Here is a 20,614-nt window from a genome sequence, read left to right as displayed (position 1 = left end):
TTAGTAAAATTAGATTTAAATATTTATATAACCTGAGTACCTTAGCGTATGGCTACCATATACATAAGAAATCAATTCATAACTTGTGTCTTATGATTATAATAGTCAATGAAAACACACTCACACAAATAGTGCTGTCAAAGTAATTGTGATTAATTGCACCTAACATTGTTTGTGTGCGTGACTGTGTGTATATTATTATATTTATATGTTTGTGTGTGTGCGTGTCTGCCTCTCTCTCTCTCTCTCTCTCTCTCTCTCTCTCTCTCTCTCTCTCTCTCTCTCTCTCTCTCTCTCTCTCTCTCTCTCTCTCTCTCTCTCTCTCTCTCTCTCTCTCTCTCTCTCTCTCTCTCTCTCTCTCTCTCTATGGCTATACACACACACACACACACATAATCACAAACTTTTTTATGTTTGATGCGATTAATCAATTTTCAAATATATCACACATTCAAATATATACTTCTAGTTTTGTGAAATGGAATAAATAATAATTGTAAACAGGTTTTAAATAATAATTGTGTATATGATAACTCCTCCACACCGCCAGGCGGCAGTACGCGCGCTGTTTGCCTCGTGCTCATGACAACCAGACGTAGTGTCTGACGTCACTGCTAACAGCAGCAATGGCGGCGCCCACGGAAAGCACGAGTGAAACGCCAACAAATAAAAAACAGAAAAAGAGCAAAAATACAGGTACAACTACACTTAGAAACAGTTAATTATACACAGTATTATCCTAACAGTGCGTGTTGACATCGCGCCTATAATTCCATATTAGTGAAGTTAAATGACATGTTTATGTGTGATTGCAGCTCGTGTAGAATTAAAGTTCTGGTTTTCTTGCAGCTACAATGATGTAGTACTTTGTTAGTGTGCGTATTTCATTACTGTTTCATCAAAACATTCAGTTATTGTGCATTTGTTGTCTTCCACCTCTTCGGTTGTATTTATCTAATACACAACTGATGTCAGTAGGAAAAAGTAAATAAACTTTAAGGGTGGTGTGACGTAGTGTTTAAATCTCTGAATGTTGATTTTCCAGCTCTATAGGTGTACTAGTACAGGCTCAGTGTGATATTTAATGTTAATACCGTGGTATAATACATATACTACAGTACTAAGTGTTTTAATGTTTGTGTACAATGGTATTTACAAGCTTCTCCAAGGTGGAACATAATATTACATGCAAATTTGGGGGAATAAACACACATCCCCAGATTACTGTAAGATTCCTAATGACTTACTAATTAATCTCTGGTCTTTTGTCTGAAACGTAGTGGATGAGACCGAGCTGCTGATGGTACCAGACGGCTGGAAAGAGCCCAAGTTCACCCGAGAGGACAACCCCAAAGGTTTGCTGGAGGAGAGCAGCTTCGCCACACTTTTCCCCAAGTACAGGGAGGCGTACCTGAAAGTGTGCTGGCCGCTGGTGCAGAAAGCGCTCGGAGATGTGGTGCGTGTCAGGAAAATCTTCATTTGGTTTTAAAAATGCTTGTAAGCTCACTGAATTAGTTTGTCTATTTTCTTTTGACATCTCCTGCTGTTCTGTAGTTCATCAATGCCACACTGGACCTGATTGAAGGCAGTATGACGGTGCACACAACAAAGAAAACATTTGACCCGTATGCAATCCTCAGAGCAAGGGATCTCATCAAGTTATTGGCCAGAAGTGTGCCGTTTGAACAGGTATGCATTGTACTGCTTTACAAGCGATGTAATTCACTGATTTTATATATAGTTATTCCGTACCGGTCAACAGTTTGGAAACATTACTATTTTTTATGTTTTTGAAAGAAGTCTCTTATGCTCATCAAGCCTGCCTTTATTTGATCAAAAATACAGAACAAAACCCCCAGTAATTTGCAAAATATTATTACAATTTCAAATAATAGTATTCTATCTTAATATATTTTAAATTATAATTTATTTCTGTGATGCAAAGCTGAATTTTTATCAGCCATTATTCCAGTCTTCAGTGTCACACGATCCTTCATTCTAATGTTATTAATATATACATACATATATATATAATATATCTGAATTAGTGTGCAAAATCAGTGAATTCTGTGCAAAAGGACAGATTATCATTGTTGATCAAAAGTGTCGATACAGACATTTATAATGTTACAAAATATTTCTATTTCAAATAAATGCTGTTCTTGTAAGTATTTTATTAATCAAAGAATCCAAATGAAAAAAAAATGTATCATGAAAATATGAAGCAGCAAATCATCATATTAGAATGATTTCTGAAGGATCATGTGACACTGAAGACTGGAGTAATGATGCTGAAAATTCAGCTTAGATCAAATTAATAAATTACATTTTAAAATATATTCAAGTAGAAAAAATTATTTTATATGGGAATATTTCACAATTTTTGAACAAATGAATGCAGCCTTGGTGAGCATAAGAGGCCTTTTTAAAAATATAAAAAATCTTAATATATAAAATTTAGCCTAAAGTCTTATGCTGAACCTTCCTGTTCATTTCAGGCTGTACGGATACTTGAAGACGACATGGCTTGTGACATCATAAAAATTGGGACTCTTGTGCGAAACAGAGAGCGCTTTGTGAAGAGACGCCAGAGACTGATCGGCCCCAAGGGCTCCACGCTGAAGGTGAGCAAAGATAATGCTCACTTTACAGCAATGTCTCCCTTCATTTGTTCATTTTACACTTCACTTGTCATTATTTTTTAATCCCCAGACAGTGAGATCCAAAAGTCTCAGACCACATTGAAAATCTGTGATTTAGTTTTTCATTTAAACTTAGCAATATTTCATGTACATTTTCCAATTCACTCAAGTTTTCACTCAAATAGTTTTGATAGCCATTTTTAATACATTTCTTTCTTTTAATTAATTTAGAAAGCTAAAAAACAGTTGCATTTTCTCTGGTGGACTTTAGATTCCTCTTTTTAATATTCTTTGCTCTTTTGTTCTTTACTTTTAAGAGATGTTCTTTTGATTGTTGTGTTGTTGTTTTATTGCTTTTGCAGCTTTATGTTTTGCATGTCTCTTCGACGTTACAGTAAATGTGATCAAATCTCATGCGTTTGTTCTGTTTCAGGCACTAGAGCTTCTGACCAACTGTTACGTGATGGTTCAGGGCAACACAGTGTCGGCTCTCGGCCCGTTCAATGGCTTGAAGGAGGTGAGACATTCAGTGGCCTCATTTTAATCATTCAAAACTGTTCACCCTGAAAACTAACCACACTACTTTTGTTCAGTCATAATTACACGAATGTAAATGAATCAGTTTGTGCTTCTCGCTTGTTTCTGCAGGTACGGAAAGTCGTGCTTGAGACAATGAAGAACATTCACCCCATTTACAACATAAAGGTACATAGAAGACTGTGTAATATTATAAAATAAGATTTAGTGTAAAGAAAGTTGTCATTGGTTGTGAATAGAGCTGCACGATTCTGGATAAATTGAGAATCATGAATTATTTTTTAAATAGAGATCAAGATTCTCCCATGAGAATCAAAACAAAATAATGTAATTTACATGAGGTTCTGTCAAAATGTTTAATTGATTTGATTTAATAATTTTTTTAATCAGCTCGAATGAATTATTCAATGACTCACTCAAAGACTTTCATTACTGGATGAATCAACGTTTTTGAACGAATCTCTTGAATAAATGATTCAATGACAAATAAACTTTTTAACAGTCACGTGTCGCCACCTACTGGTGTAATGATGTAATTAATAGAATTTTTATTTAAAGCATTGTTACTTTCAAAAGGTGATTTACTCTGTTTTGATCACTACCGCAGACATCAGTGTTTATATTCTTAACTATAAACTTTTATACTAGTGATAATTTGAATGATTGTAACACAGAAATAACAATAATGTGTGGTTGAAAAGACTGTTTGTGAAGCTGTCTCATCAACTGCTCTCTCCGCCAATGCAGATCTGAATCAGTGCGATCGTACTTGTTTAAAGGTTTAATAGACTTATTGCTGAATCGTTGTTATTTAGGAGTAAGATCACTTGGGTGTTTGAATCAAGATCTTTTCATGATTAATCGTGCAGCTCTAGTTGTAAACCATGTCAGGAGGATGGTCTGTAAATTAAAAAGGTGTTACTGCCGTCATGAGTGACTCTAACAGTAAGTGCATTTGTGATTCAATCCTCTCCAGACATTAATGATCAAGCGGGAGCTGGCGAGCGACCCGGATCTGCGCACTCAGAACTGGGAGAGATTCCTGCCCAACTTCCGGCATAAGAGTCTCTCCAAACGCAAGCAGCCGAAGAAGAAGACGATCAAGAAGAAGGAGTACACGCCGTTCCCCCCGCCTCAGCCCGAGAGCAAGGTACGAGCGACACTTCCCGACAGGAATCATGTGATACGGTAGCAATAAGACACTCGAGGGTTTTACCACGAGTACAGGGTGTTTTTACACACAAACACCTGCATAAACATGAAATCATCATCATAAACAATCATTTGTTTTAATTTTGGACATGGTGACAACAGCAATATGATAAAAGATACAAATGTAATTAAGCCAATTAATAGCTTATTTGCTTGGCAACATTAGTTAACATGAACTAACCATGAAGAGTACTTCTAAAGCTTTTATTAATCTTAATGTTAATTTCATTATTTACTTATATATTATTAAAGTCAGAAGTTGTATCTGTTAATATTATTTAATGGACCTGAGCTAACATGAATTAACAATAAACATAACGTTATTAATTAATACTATATTACTTGTTAGTTAATGCATTGGCTTAACATTAACTAATGGAACCGTATTGTGAAGTGTTACCATTTCTTTTAGTGTTTTTTACATATTCAATCTGCACAATTCAATGTGAAATGAATAATAATTATTAAAATAATAATCAGACAGGTATCAAAAAAATAGAAACAAACAACTTGAACCTGAGAACAACTGTTTAGCAAAATAAAGTATTGATCGAGTTGATACTTGATATTATTAAATAATAACAATATTATAATTATATATATTTATATATACTCTTTGATATAATATCAAATCTATAAATACTTTATTTTTAAATAAATATTTTTGTTGAGTTTTTAGTTGAATTAATGTATTTTTGTGGACATCCTCGCACATATAATAATCAATAAATAAATGAAAAGCTCTTTTTTGAGCTTTCTGCCTAAGTGAAATATTCTTCTGCACAGATTGATCAGCAACTGGCGACCGGCGAGTTCTTCCTGCTAGAGAGCGAGAAGAGACGCAAGAAGATGACTGAGATTAAGGTTTGATGTTTTTATGAGTGTTTGCACAGATGCAGGGAGTGATTGGAACTAGTTCACTCGTAACCGCTTGTTGTTTTCTTGAACTGAAGGTGAAACAGGCTGAAGCTTTATCCAAGAGACAAGAGCAGCGGCAGAAGGATTTCATTCCCCCTAAAGAGAAGCCCGCCGTGAAGAAGACCAAACCAGGTACGGCAGAACCCGCTGTCAGCAAATACTGCACGATGCAGAATACACTGAGACACATGCGACAGTGATAAGTCATGAAATCATAAGTGGAATGTTTTTGAATCTGTGAAGCGGCTTCACTCACCACATAACAGTTTTATTTAAGTTTTTATTAATATTTTAAAATAGATATTTTTTCATGTTGATTTTAGTAGCTGAGATATAAAATAAAATGAGCTTTTGCCATTTAAACATTTTAATTTTTTTTTAATATTGCTTTTTAGGTTTTTAATTTATTTTTATTTAAGTTTTAGTTTGTTTTAGTTTTATTTCCAGTTAGTAATTTTATCTCGGTTTATTGGCAACATTTCTGATTTTTGTTTAGTATAAGTTTTTCCAACTAAACAAAAATTAGAAGTGTTGCCAATAAACTGAAATAAAAGTATTAACTGGAAATAAATAAAAACTATATACTGGATATACTGGAAATAAATAAACTAACACTGAAATAAAAATAAATTAAACCTAAAAAAAAAAAAAAAAAAAAAGTATATATATATATATATATATATATGTATATACAAAGTATATACCAGCTTCATTTCAATTAACATACATGTTTTTAATAGTTAACGATAATAACCCTGGTCCAGAAGTGCATCTCATGTTGTATAATGATATCATTATTACATTTTATTTAATTAACAGAAATGATTTGATTAGTTTTAGTTAACGATAATAACCCTGGTCTAGGATGGCATCTCATATCGTATAAAAAATGTAATAATAATAATAATAATAAAAGTAATTATAAATTAAATTATAATTCATAATAATAAATGATAAAAAAAAAGGTTAAATCATCAAAATATATCAAATAAACTAATATGTAAATATAATATGTTTAGCTTGTGCATTTATTGAGAGTTAACTGCATGTACTGAATGTGATCTTGGTCAGAAAACTAGTAATATTGGTTAGTAACATTCCTGGTAATATGACTTTATATTGTGTAAATAATTCAAATGAATAAGCATGTGAACTCATGATATAATATTTATTATTCTCTTCTTTATAGCACCCACAGAAAACAAAATTGATATTCAAGCCATTAAAGAAAAAGTGAAGAAAGCAAAAAGTAAAAAGCTTGGAGCTCCTCCTGTAAACCCCGAGACGCCTTCGGTGAAAGACGGCAAGCGGAAGAAACTCAAAAGCTAACTCGCGTCGGTCGATCCGAACTCTGGTCCTGTAGAAACACACTCAGACCATCACTGGATATATTGTGTTTATATAAAAGATGTTTGGTTTCATGCTTCGTCAATATAAAACCTCAATGTCACAATCATGTTTTAGATTTTGGCTTGTAGGAGATGAGGAATAAGAGACACAAACACAAAACTGTAGACCATATGAACAATCAGCATGTGTTGTCCTGTAGAGTCAGAAACTATTAAACGCTGCTTCTGTTTGAGGCAGACGACAGATGCTCATTGATCGTGTTACATACTTTAGGTATAATAATAGTATATACAGTGTGCTCATTCAAAGGCTATAGATGATCTATAAATCGACATCGTCTTTTGTAACAGCTGAATTTGTGATGCTTCTGCCCTCGTGCTGTTCGTCATGAGCAAAGTACCTCTGTATGTTCATCTTTTTTTTGCTACCCAGAATGCTAATGCATAAACATTTTTTTTTTCATATTTTTTTTTTTATATACATGTAGTTCAGTAATTCCTCTGATATATGGCAATAAATCGAATGATATTTTTGTCATATATCTGTCTTACTCATTTGAACTGAAGGGACTAGATGGACTATTTGATGAAAAACATGTCCAGGTCACATTTCAGCCCGAATCAAACCCATTAAATATTACTGTGATCTACAGATACTTGAAAGTTCATTAGAATGAGATTTTGCATTGCAGAAATTAGAATTTGTAATTGCAGAAAAAGAACATTGTAAATGTGCTTAATTGTTATGAAAATGTCAGTATAATCACAAAAATAATCACTTAAATTAATGCATCATTTTTTCTTATTATTCTTTGCCTAAAATTTGCTTCAAATAGTTTTGTGTTAAATAGTTTTTCAAATAGAAATGTGAAGCTTCACAAACAGGATATGATGGCAATTCAGGCAATTAACACAGGCAAACATGAGTCATATCTACACATTCTTTATTTAAGATATGTTTATTTGAGAAGCAAAATGACTTGAGAAAACAAGCAATTGGAAATAATTATCAATATTGAGTTTTTGCTTATAGGCTAAGAAAAATCATCTTGTTTTCCCTTTGAATTAAGTCTATTGTAATGACCCAACTGACAGATATTTTTTCTTGTTTTTTTTGCAGTGTGTCCATTGTTAATTTATTGTTAATAAAAAAAATTGAAATATTAAATGTTAGTATTAAATATAAAAAATATTAAAGGGTAGTATATATAATTTAAAATGAATCTAGATTAATAAATGCTATGAAAGTATTTCATTTTTAGTTCATTATACCTAATGTATTGATAGTGAACGGATCCTTATTGTAAAGTGTTTAAAATACTGTGATCTACAGATACTTGACAGTTCATGAGAATGAGATTTTTTTGCATTGCAGAAATGAGAATTTGTGGGGTAAATGCGCTCAATTGATATGAAAATGTCAATGCAAAAAAAATGCGTAATAAAAATGCATAATTTTCTTCTTAATTACTCTTTTAATGTAATTGCATTAAATGTGCATCAAATAGTTCATGTTCCTCCCAGTCCCAGTGGAAATGTGGCATTGTCTGAATGTGAACTTTCAGTTTTTGCAGTTGAGTTCAAGCTGATTCACTCATATACAAACAGGTTATGATGGCGATTCAGGTAGTAAACACAGGCAAACATGAGCGGGACAGATATGAGTCTGATAATCACAACTGACAGGCAGAAGGAGCCGCAGGAGGACAGCGCTGGGTCCCAGTCAGGAGTCCACTGATAACCTACACAAACACACATAGATTAGGGGATTTTAATAGCAGGATATGTTGAAAAGATAATCAGAACCCGCTCAAAACACTCCAGTCGCTCTTACAAATGTCTGAAAGCCGTTGCATTTGCAGTGTTTCTCAACTAATTTTGCTTCAGAACCAAGATTTTGTTAATGAACCAGAATTGTAAACAGAAATAACAAGAAATTTAAATTTTTGTAAAAGCATAAACATCGGAAATATGATTTATAGTCTAGTTTTAGTGTCTCCAAATATTCGTTTTTATTCTCTCAGAGGTCAAATAAAGGTTCTTCATGGAAACACCCATGGATTAGTGTATATTCATCCTATTTAATGCATATTTATGAAATCTTGGTTTAATGCCACATAATCAGCTTCCGCCATCAAAAGCATTTGTGCACAGACAGAAACTTGCTGTATTGCGATGACAGTCAGACATTTATAATTGTGTGTGAAGTGAACAGATGTTTTCTGTGTATTCAGATTGAGAGATCAGGGCTTGTCTTACTCTGCAGGGCATCGCGGGATGAGTTTCCTGTGAAAGAACGAGAGAGATGTGAAGTAAAGCGGTTGTTGGACAGGATGAGTATATTTATTACTGACACTTACGACAGAGTTTGTTTTCACACGTGTCCTGACCACATCCACTGCACGGTGACCCTTCTCTGTATGGAGCAACTGGATAATTTCCTCTGTTGAAAACAATTTTATTTTGTGCAAACAGTACGAACACATGCATTATCCTGCTTTACATAAAATGCACCGTTCACAATTCGCCACCCCTGCAAATGTGGTTTTCATACTTACGCTGTTGCATAGTTGCACACAAATATGATTCCTGGCCTTGTTGAGAAAGAAACCACACCGTTTGGACAGGCCTGCGCGGCACAACCAACCTTGTACGTGTCTGCCCAAACAACCTTTACGTGCAGAAAACAAGCGATACAGAGAGGGCTTATTCACTTATGTTTGAACACATGAGTGTTTGGTTGAGCTTTGAGTGTGTAGTGTAGTGTGTGTACCTGTGTGTAGTGGCCGCACACTTTTGAGCACTGGTTCTGAGTGTAATTGTAATCTTGGACCTCGTCCACCCATGACTTAACTGCAGATTTCACTGTGAATTGGGTGTAAGGATATCCAACCCAGATGTTTTCACCCACAGAAGTGAACGTAGGATGCATCTTTCTCACATCCTTAAGGTGAATGTTATGTTTAAAGACACAGACTCTCGCCCAGGCCCACGCCGTCACCGCCAGCCCTTTATCCCACGTCTACACACACACACACACACACACACACACACACACACACACACACACACGCTTATTATGGCTTCATTTGTGATTAATGTTGTAATCTTATAACAGATCCGTAGACCCACATGCAAACTGCACTGTACAGATTCATGCCTTTGCATCTATTGGGAAATTCTGTTCATTCCCTGCTGAGAAAACATCTTAAATCAGCTTCAAAATGATTTGCTACTGGTTTAGAGGATTTTTGGGAGCTTATTGTTCTACTATTAAAGCATTTGTTAAGACCAGCATATCAACATAGGCTATTTCCCCCCCAGCAGGGAATGTTACTTATCCGGTGAAACATGAGAAAAAACGTAGAACAGGTTTTATGAGGAATTGATTAGATACTGAAAAGCTCACTTTAAAAAATAATTTAACATATTTATAAATACTGTAATAGCATACAAATAATACTATAACAACAATGATGTCTATTGTAGTTTATATTTTATTTTATAGTTCAAAGTTTGAAACTAAAAGTGAAAATACTAGCAGTTAGACTAGAGGTAATCAGCCTTAATTTTCCATTTCAATTCAGACCAAACTACCATTTTATGCAACTGACTTTAAAAAGTTTGGACCAGTCTTGAAGAGAAAAATACAATGACTGACTTGTAGTCTAAGCAGTTTATGCATCTGGACTGATCAGAGACATCATAAACATCTCATATTTACCATGTAGCGCATGTTGCTGGCCGGTGGAGTCACGTTTGTGCGGTGGATGTTGTGTTCTCTCACACATTCCTCAACAAATGCTGGATCCGTGATATCGAAGAAGGGCTCGCTGGAAACCACTTTAAGCAGAACGGTGACAGAGATCAGAGTTTGAATAAAGTCACTCATCCCTGAGTTTGACTGACGACTGAGAAGAGTTTCCTGTTAGTGATGTGAACATCGCCCTAACTTGTAATGCTGAACTATTTTTACTCACTTCTGCTTTTTCAAAGAGCTTATGAGAAATCTTTTAGATCAAACTAACAAGTCAAAACCTCACATCAGTTGTATACCACACTGCATTGTGGGTCAAACCACTTCCTCCTCATCATTTGAACACCGGTTTTCACCAGGTTAACTTGAGTAAATGCAATGGATGAAGGTTTTAATGTCATGATTTATGAGTTTGGCATCTCTACCATAAAAATAGTTAGTTTTTATTAGTGAACCAGAATTGTAAACCCGAAATGTACTGTAAATGAAATTACAGTCTAGTTTTAGTGTCTCCAAATATTAGTTTTTATTCTCTCAAAGGTCAAATAAAGGTTCTTCATGTAAACACCCATGGATTCTTTATTTTTAAGAGTGTATATTCATCCTATTTAATGCATATTTATGAAATCTTGTGTAGTTTTTTATGGTTTAATGCCACATAATCAGCTTCCGCCATCAAAAGCATTTGTGCACAGACAGAAACTTGCTGTATTGCGATGACAGTCAGACATTTATAATTGTGTGTGTGAAGTGAACATGTTTTCTGTGTATTCAGATTGAGAGATCAGGGCTTGTCTTACTCTGCAGGGCATCGCGGGATGAGTTTCCTGTGAAAGAACGAGAGAGATGTGAAGTAAAGCAGTTGTTGGACAGGATGAGTATATTTATTACTGACACTTACGACAGAGTTTGTTTTCACACGTGTCCTGACCACATCCACTGCACGGTGACCCTTCTCTGTATGGAGCAACTGGATAATTTCCTCTGTTGAAAACAATTTTATTTTGTGCAAACAGTACGAAAACATGCATTATCCTGCTTTACATAAAATGCACCGTTCACAATTCGCCACCCCTGCCAACGTGGTTTTCATACTTACGCTGTTGCATAGTTGCACACAAATATGATTCCTGGCCTTGTTGAGAAAGAAACCACACCGTTTGGACAGGCCTGCGCGGCACAACCAACCTTGTACGTGTCTGCCCAAACGTACTCGGTTACTAACGTAACCTCGGTTCTCTCTAGAGAGGGAACCAGTACTGCGTGATATCTTACGCTATAGGGGGAAACCTCTTTTCCACGAGATATTGAAGCCAAAAATTATCCTTAATTTTGATTTAATGTAAAACGCTGTGCAGCAGCATGCAGACATAGGCAAGACGGCTCGCGCGCCCATTGGCTGCCCTGCTATGGCGTTATTATCCTGGCAAATGTCGAGAGCGCATTATTGTAGCGCGAAAGTACATTAATATAATGCGCGAGCGTGAATCTCTCTGCTCGCGCGCGGAATATGATATGCCGAGCGTGAATCTCTCTGCTCGCGCGCGGAATATGATATGCCGAGCGCGAATCTCTCTGCTCGCGCGCGGAATATGATATGCCGAGCGTGAATCTCTCTGCTCGCGCGCGGGAACTGGGCGCGCGCTCTCAGATACACTTCTCTTGTAAGAATTCTCTCTCTGGGCTGAGTGAGCTCGCTGCCTCGCTCAGAGAATATGCCTGCACTTAAAAACGTGTTCAGTGCAATCGCGAATCGCTCCTCTTCCCCAGCTAACAATTGTAGGTTATAAGAACGTTTTCATAACGTTCCCATTAAGTTATAAAAACGTTATTTCTGAATGTTCTAGGGAATTTCAAAAAGTCCCGTTTTTTAGACGTTTTATTAACGTTATTTCTTGGTTATAAGAACGTTCAATTCTCCCGTTATGTAAACGTTGTATTAATGTTATTTCCTGGTTATAATAACGTTAGAACGTTCAATTCTCCCTTTGTATAAACGTTGTATGTATTAACGTTCTTGCTTGGTTATAAGAACGTTATTCAAACGTTCAATTCTCCCATTATATAAACGTTCTCTTAATGTTTTTCTAAGATAATGAAAAACGTTTCATCCAATAAAAAAACATTAAGAAATGTTTTAATAATTATTAAAACCTGTCTTAATGTTTTTTATATAACAATATAATAGGCCTAGCCTATATGAAGAACCTAAAACAAGAACTTTCAGATTTTAAAATTAAGACAAAAATTTAAAAAAAAAAAAGACCCATGAATCATGTCTATAATATGTGTAATGTAGTCCACTGAAGTCGAGTTGAATTGAACCCAAGTAGGCCTATAGTTTATTCCAATAAACCGATTTGGGTTGAAGTGACCATATGAAATTAACATGAACATAAACTTGGAAATTGTTGTAAAAATGAGCTATATAAATTAAATTAACTTTAACTTGTGAATGTCATTGGTTGTTTTTGGTCATTATCCTTGTCCTTGTGTTCCCATTGTCTCTTGTCTAGCTTTGTTCCCTGTACCATTGTTGGTGATTCTATGTTTAGTCCAAGTTTATGTTCATGTTAATTTCATATTGTCACTTCAACCCAAATCGGTTTATTGGAATAAACTATACTTGGGTTCAATTCAACTCGACTTCAGTGGACTACATTACACATATTATAGACATGATTCATGGGTCTTTTTTTAAAAAAAATTGTCTTAATTTTAAAATCTGAAAGTTCTTGTTTTAGGTTCTTCATATAGGCTAGGCCTATTATATAGGCTACCTTGTTATATTAAAAACATTAAGAAAGGTTTTAATAATTATTAAAACATTTCTTAATGTTTTTTATTGAATGAAACGTTTTTCATTATCTTAGAAAAACATTAAGAGAACGTTTATATAATGGGAGAATTGAACGTTTGAATAACGTTCTTATAACCAAGCAAGAACGTTAATACAACGTTTATATAAAGGGAGAATTGAACGTTCTAACGTTATTATAACCAGGAAATAACATTAATACAACGTTTACATAACGGGAGAATTGAACGTTCTTATAACCAAGAAATCACGTTAATACAACGTCTAAAAAACGGGACTTTTTGAAATTCCCTAGAACATTCAGAAATAACGTTTTTATAACTTAATGGGAACGTTATGAAAACGTTCTTATAACCTAAAATTGTTAGCTGGGGAAGAGGAGCGATTCGCGATTGCACTGAACACGTTTTTAAGTGCAGGCATATTCTCTGAGCGAGGCAGCGAGCTCACTCAGCCCACTCAGCCCAGAGAGAGAATTCTTACAAGAGAAGTGTATCTGAGAGCGTGCGCCCAGTTCTCGCGCGCGAGCAGAGAGATTCGCGCTCGGCATATCATATTCCGCGCGCGAGCAGAGAGATTCACGCTCGCGCATAATAATAATGTACTTTCGCGCTACAATAATGCGCTCTCGACATCTGACAGGATAATAACGCCATACCCTGCGGCAACAGCCTATCGAGAGAGGCCCTGTGGGACGTGATACCCAATGGGGGCGCTTCGCGCCCATTTCGTCACGTCCCGCCAGAATAGGCGTGGCCTTGGCCTATAAATACACTCGACAGGCTGATACAAACTGGTTTTCATCACTGAAGCGAGCTAGCGCTGTTGTATGCACGGCAAGATACGCAGTACTCGTTTCCTCTCTAGAGAGAACCGAGGTTACGTTAGTAACCGAGTACGTTCTCTTACGAGAGTATCTCTCGTACTGCGTAATATCTTACGCTATGGGGAGCACAATGCAACACGCCGTGTGTACTGGGATCCGACACCAAAGTCCCAAGGGCAGTAGCCCGGGATTATAGTGCATAATCACCGTAATGACAGCCTGTAAAGGTTTCGGGACCTGACGCCACCTTGGCGATTTATGTATGCCGCCACTGACATGTTGTCCGACCGGACTAGGACGTGGTGGCCTTTTATCTGGGGACAAAAACGCCGTAGCGCGTTGTCGACTGCCAGCATTTCCAGACAGTTTATGTGTAGAAGCTTTTCCCGTTCCGACCACTGGCCAAAGAACGGTCTGCCCTCGAGCAGTGCTCCCCATCCCGAGGTGGAGGCGTCCGTAGACACCACCGTCACACTCGAGGGAGTCCCCAGACTCACGCCTGACTGATACCAGTCGGCTATTTTCCACGGTTCCAGAGCCGAAACGCATTTCATGTCGACCCTAAGGCGAAACAGACCAGGGGTTTACGCCCGGGGTGGAACTCGCGCTTTCAGCCATAATTGCAGTGGGCGCATGCGAAGCAGGCCCAGCTGAAGTACCGAAGATGCTGAGGCCATGAGACCCAGCATTTTCTGAAACCTTTTAAGCGGGACTATAGAGGCGCGGCGGAAGAATTTTGCGGCGCGCTGAATGTCCAGTCCGCGCTCCGGCGACAGACGTGCTGTCATAGACAGCGAGTCCAGCACTGTTCCCAGAAAAGAAATTTTCTGGCTGGGAAACAGCGAACTCTTCGCCCAATTGACTGTAAGACCCAGCCTCTCGAGATGCTCGAGTAATGTGGTCCTGTGTTCTATGCGCTCTGAGTGTGATCGAGCTAGAATTAGCCAATCGTCCAAGTAGTTCAAAACTCGCATGCCCTGAAGTCTCAGGGGTGCGAGAGCCGCGTCCATGCACTTCGTAAATGTACGGGGTGCTAGGGACAGGCCGAACGGTAGGACTGTGTATTGATATGCCTGGCCCTCGAAGGCGAATCTCAAGAATCGCCTGTGACGTGACGCAATCTGTATTTGGAAATAGGCGTCTTTCAGATCCATTGACATGAACCAGTCTCCCTGGCGAACTTGCGCGAGGATTTTCCTGGTGAACTGGCGCTTCAAAAGTGCTTTGTTCAATTGCCGCAGATCTAGAATGGGTCTGAGACCCCCGTCTTTTTTGGGTACCAGAAAATATCTATGGTATAGCCCCCCTTCGCTCTGAGTCTGAGATAAAGGTTCTATGGCCCCTTTGCTCAGCAGTTTCGCTATTTCCGCTCGAAGTAGATGAGATACTTCTTTGTTTACCGTGGTTTCGACACGCGCCGTGTAACGGCGGGGACGTTGAGCGAACTGTAGCGAATAGCCTCTCTTTATAGTGTTCAACACCCATTCTGATACCCCGGGAAGCTTTGCCCACGCATTTGCGTGAATAGCTAGAGGTAGAATGCGATCCGGGCTCTGGCTGCGGCACATCCGCAACGCTGATCGATCCCGCGCCTTCCTCGTCCATTTGTGGCGTTAACCACAAATGTCTCTCAGCCACGGTGAGAGAGGCCATGTTCCGCCCAACGGCCTGTGCAGCAGATTTAGCGGCGCGTAGAGCCAGGTCTGTAGCGCTCCTTAAATCCGCAACGCTGATCGATCCCGCGCCTTCCTCGTCCATTTTTCGGAGAAGGTCGGCCTGGAAGATCTGCTGGATGGCCATTGTGTGTAGCGCCGACACAGCTTGCCCGGCGGCGGTGTAAGCGCGACCGTGCATGGCTGACGTCACTCGGCAGGCTTTAGATGGCAACACCGTCTGTGCTCGCCGTCCAGCAGAGGGCGGGGAGAGATGTGTTGCTACCACTGCTTCCACAGGAGGAAGAGAAAGGTACCCTCTATCTTTCGCACCGTCCACAGTGGAGAATGCAGCAGAGACAGAGGTACGCATCCTCGCCGAGAAGGGGGCGTTCCAGGACCTCGCGACTTCTTCGTGAAGCTCAGGAAGAAAAGGCGTGGGTCTGGACTGTGATGGGGCGTGGTCCTTCTTGAGGAAGCATCCATCCAGTCGGTTGTGCGGGGGCTGCGCGGGCGCCTCCCAGTCGAGGCCGAGGTTTTCGACGGCTTGAGAGAGCAGACGCATCAAATCTGACTCAATGCCATTGCCAACCCTTCTTCCAGAAGGCTCGCGAACAGCGGGGGGCGGTCCACAGAGCTCGCCCAATCCTCACTGTCCGACGCCAGGATAGAACAGGCCTCGGCTATTTCGTCGATCTCAATGGCGGAAGCAGTGGCAGATGGCGGCCGCTGTCCGTCGGTGAGCGACTCGAGCGATGCGGGCGAACCGGCGAGCTTTGGCGGGCAGGAGAAGGCTCGGGAGCGCGCTGAGCACGGCGCTTTTTACGGTGCGGCGTAACAGCGGGCTGAAGTGCAGGCTCTTGAGAAGGATGCATCCGCCGTCGACGAGAGCAAGAGCCGCATGATCCTCACCCAGGCAGGAAACGCAGATGACTTGGCGGTCCCCGTCGCTGAGTGTGGCTCGGCACGAGCCGCAGGATTTTTGCATCTTTAAAAAGACGCTAGCTCTTTTAGAATTAATAGAGAGAGTGTGAGTCGCAGCGGCGAACACACACTAGCAGTGAAAAAAGAATATCAACAGCGGAAAGCGTTGCAGGTACGGCGGCTGAAGGCGGCGAGGTGAAGGCCAGCGGCTTCAGACTCGAAGGCACGTCCCGCTGTAGGCTTGCACTCAGACGGCGCGGCTTCTCACTCCGGATCCAGCGATGCAGTAGTGCTTCGCTGAAGAGATGAAAATCAGTTTGTATCAGCCTGTCGAGTGTATTTATAGGCCAAGGCCACGCCTATTCTGGCGGGACGTGACGAAATGGGTGCAAAGCGCCCCCGTTGGGTATCACGTCCCGCAGGGCCTCTCTCGATAGGCTGCTGGTGTTGCCGCAGGGCAGCCAATAGGCGCGCGAGCCGTCTTGCCTATGTCTGCATGCTGCTGCACAGCGTTTTACATTAAATCAAAATTAAGGATAATTTTTGGCTTCAATATCTCGTGGAAAAGAGGTTTTCCCCATAGCGTAAGATATTACGCAGTACGAGAGATACTCTCGTAAGAGAACAACCTTTACATGCAGAAAACAAGTGATATAGCGAGGCCTTATTCACTTATGTTTGAACACATGACTGTTTGGTTGATCTTTGAGTGTGTAGTGTAGTGTGTGTACCTGATTGTAGTAGCCGCACACTTTTGAGCACTGGTTCTGAGTGTAATTGTAATCTTGGACCTCGTCCACCCATGACTTAACTGCAGATTTCACTGTGAATTGGGTGTAAGGATATCCAACCCAGATGTTTTCACCCACAGAAGTGAACGTAGGGTGCATCTTTCTCACATCCTTAAGGTGAATGTTATGTTTAAAGACACAGACTCTCGCCCAGGCCCGCACCGTCACTGCCAGCCCTTTATCCCACGTCTGCACACACACACACACACGCTTATAATGGTTTCATTTGTGATTAATGTTGTAAGCTTATGACAGATCCATAGACCCACATGCAAACTGCACTGTACACATTCATGCCTTTGCATCTATTGGGAAATTCTGTTCATTCCCTGCTGAGAAAACATCTTAAATCAGCTTCAAAATGATTTGCTACTGGTTTAGAGGATTTTTGGGAGCTTATTGTTCTACTAGCATTTGTTAAGACCAGCATATCAACATAGGCTATTTCCCCCCCAGCAGGGAATGTTACTTATCCGGTGAAACATGAGAAAAAATTGTAGAACAGGTTTTATAAGGGAATTGATTAGATACTGAAAAGCTCACTTTAAAAGATAATTTAACATATTTGTAAATAGTGTAATAGCATACAAATAATACTATAACAACAATGATGTCTATTAGGGCTGTGCTCAGAATATTGATACGACGATACATAGTCATGAACTCCTGACGATGCGCGTAAGTATCGATACAGCAAGGCTCGAATTTCAGCACGGGATTGCGAGTATTACGCATTATTCTAATCATTCCTGCAGGTCTCCCACTTATAATGCGGGGAATTCCCTCAAACATTCTGTCTCTCAAAATGGACTGCAGTCAAGCCAGCCTCCAGCTCAAAATGAGCGGTCAAACTAGCCACCCCTATATTTTGTGGTGCGCGTATACATTAGCTATTACAGTAAGACCGTCAACCTGCATCTGAACTGAAAACATTGATCTTCCGGCGAAGGCTATTTCACATTCATTCTGTCTGTCTGTCTGTCTGTCTGTCTGTCCGGTCGTCTGTCTATCTAAATTATTATCTATCTATACATCTCTAATTATTTATCTATTTATCTACCTATTTCTATCTATCTATCTATCTATCTATCTATCTATCTATCTATCTATCTATCTATCTATCTATCTATCTATCTATCTATTGTTACGATCTACTCCCAGTCTAGGGTTGGGAGAGGGTAACAAACTTAAATAAATAGAAAAGAACGTAAACGTGGAGGGTTCCCTTCAGTCCTCTGCCCCAGAAATGTGAGCCAACACTTGATGCAAACGTAAAATGATTTATTGCATTTAAACAAAGAAAATGGAAGCTTTCATTCTTCAGGAGAAGGTCAGACCAAAACAACAAACAAAAGAGGAAGCTTACTATTGGAAGGAAAACTAAATGCCCTACACATGTAAAAGAAAATAAATAAACAACATATGCTTCCCTCCACTCCCTGACTAACCAAAAACAAGGATTAATATATAAAAAGAAAAAGGTGGTGACTCAATCTCCCTACTGCTTTCCAAAACAAACAAAAAGTTGCTATACAATACCTTTTAGTTACCAAACAAAGTTTGTTAAGAAGAAAAAAAAAAGAGATTGCTTTATCACACAAAGCACACCAAAAACAAGCTCAACTGTACCACACAGAGACAACACACCAGTTTCACACTCAGCAACACACAAGTCTGGTGCAGGGGAGAAGTGAACCTCCTCAAGCAGTGTTCACTCTGCTCTCTTATAGTGTAGCTCTGCAACTCTCCTTACGAGCCTCAGGTGTGGTTAATTAGCTGCAAGGCAATCAGAGTGAGGGAGAGACTGACAGAGGATAACAAACACAACAATCTAACAAAGTAAAATACACATCAAAAACACTTTATAAAATACGTCCTCAGGACGTAACACTATCTATCTATCTATCTATCTATCTATCTATCTATCTATCTATCTATCTATCTATCTATCTATCTATATATCTATATAATTATATATCTATATTATTATATATATATATATAATTATCTATCTATCTATCTATCTATCTATCTATCTATCTATCTATCTATCTATCTATCTATCTATCTATCTATCTATCTATCTATCTATCTATCTATCTATCTATCTATCTATCTATCTATCTCTCATAAAATCATAAATATGCTGTTGTGTCTATAAATGCAAATTTTTTTTTTATTCATTTTTTTTTATCCACAGACCAATTCCACCTCAGCTGTAGAGTACACATTCTCACAGTGACCCATGCAAAGTTTCAGGACATTCTGATGTTGTTTTACAAAATAAGAGCCCCCCAAACCTCATATACACGCTGTTTTGTCCATACATTCAGAAAATTATAAAAATAAAAGTCCTAGCTTCCACAGACCAATTCCACCTCACCTGGAGAGTACACCTTCTCAAGGTGTCAACTACAATGTTTCAGGACATTCTGATGTTGTTTTACAAAATAAGAGCCCCACAAAACTAATATATTACCTGTTTTGTCCATACATTCAGAAAATCATAAAAATAAAAGTAAATACAGATTTTCTAAGTACGATTATTGTCTGAGAAATAATCACGGTTTAACGATTATCACGATTAATTATTATGCATCAATTAATTTCACAACACTACTAATGTATAATATCACATGAACACTCAACACTAGATTTTAATGTGTTATTTATTGCTGCCACAACACAGTACAAAATTATAAAATGGCAAACAATAATCAATCTCTTCCTTTGGAATTAAAGAGAAGTGCTTTGTAAACATCCAGCATTTTTCTTTTAAAAATAACAAATTAAGTCAAAGGCTGCAGGACTCTGATTGAAATAGATCACAAAATTATTAAGTTTTTAGTTTGTTCTAAATTTATGTTCAACCTGAGGTAGAAAACTTGATAACATGAAAACAATATCTTGTTGGTATTTGACTTAAAAACATAAATAAAGGGAATATAAATCCCAATGAAAATAAGAATAAACAAAGTATTTGGCTGGCTCTATTGAATTAAATGCAAGCTAAATATTAGGCCTATGTATTTCTTTTAAAAGAAAACAAATATAGTCCAAATGTTATCCACCAATATTATTGTACTTATTTTAATACTCTCTTTTTAATTATTAATCCAAATTTTACATGTGCCTTTAGAAAATCATCTATTATAATCTCATTATTTTGGTTTGTTTGTTTGAAGTTT

General features: G+C 38.4%; 2 protein-coding genes across 2 annotated transcripts; one reads left to right on the top strand and one right to left on the bottom strand.

Moving 5' to 3' along the window:
- The first annotated feature begins 567 nt into the window (after positions 1 to 567).
- krr1 (KRR1 small subunit processome component homolog) lies at positions 568 to 6,682 on the top strand. Its single transcript, XM_056245284.1, has 10 exons — positions 568 to 696; positions 1,281 to 1,456; positions 1,555 to 1,689; positions 2,499 to 2,624; positions 3,076 to 3,159; positions 3,291 to 3,347; positions 4,156 to 4,329; positions 5,178 to 5,255; positions 5,345 to 5,441; positions 6,499 to 6,682. The coding sequence occupies exons 1-10, from the start codon at positions 627 to 629 to the stop codon at positions 6,636 to 6,638; spliced, it is 1,137 nt and encodes a 378-aa protein (XP_056101259.1). The 5' UTR covers positions 568 to 626; the 3' UTR covers positions 6,639 to 6,682.
- A 1,566-nt stretch (positions 6,683 to 8,248) lies between these two features.
- LOC130080018 (GLIPR1-like protein 1) lies at positions 8,249 to 10,550 on the bottom strand. Its single transcript, XM_056245286.1, has 6 exons — positions 10,383 to 10,550; positions 9,432 to 9,680; positions 9,217 to 9,329; positions 9,019 to 9,101; positions 8,918 to 8,944; positions 8,249 to 8,400 (listed from the first exon to the last, which is right to left on the bottom strand). The coding sequence occupies exons 1-6, from the start codon at positions 10,548 to 10,550 to the stop codon at positions 8,249 to 8,251; spliced, it is 792 nt and encodes a 263-aa protein (XP_056101261.1).
- Positions 10,551 to 20,614: the final 10,064 nt, after the last annotated feature.

Source organism: Rhinichthys klamathensis, unplaced genomic scaffold, assembly GCF_029890125.1.
Source record: "Rhinichthys klamathensis goyatoka isolate OS25496 unplaced genomic scaffold, OSU_Roscu_1.1 h1tg000029l_1, whole genome shotgun sequence".
Taxonomy (NCBI): Eukaryota; Metazoa; Chordata; class Actinopteri; order Cypriniformes; family Leuciscidae; genus Rhinichthys; species Rhinichthys klamathensis.
This window is presented reverse-complemented; position numbering and strand designations above follow the sequence as displayed.

Coding starts and splice junctions, on each gene's coding strand:
- krr1 (XM_056245284.1), top strand. CDS start 627: ATGGCGGCGCCCACGGAAAGCACGAGTGAAACGCCAACAAATAAAAAA. Junction 697..1,280: donor GAAAAAGAGCAAAAATACAG/GTACAACTACAC, acceptor TCTGAAACGTAG/TGGATGAGACCGAGCTGCTG. Junction 1,457..1,554: donor AGAAAGCGCTCGGAGATGTG/GTGCGTGTCAGG, acceptor GCTGTTCTGTAG/TTCATCAATGCCACACTGGA.
- LOC130080018 (XM_056245286.1), bottom strand. CDS start 10,550: ATGAGTGACTTTATTCAAACTCTGATCTCTGTCACCGTTCTGCTTAAA. Junction 9,330..9,431: donor TGTGCGGCCACTACACACAG/GTACACACACTA, acceptor CTGCACGTAAAG/GTTGTTTGGGCAGACACGTA. Junction 9,102..9,216: donor GTGTGCAACTATGCAACAGC/GTAAGTATGAAA, acceptor TGTTTTCAACAG/AGGAAATTATCCAGTTGCTC.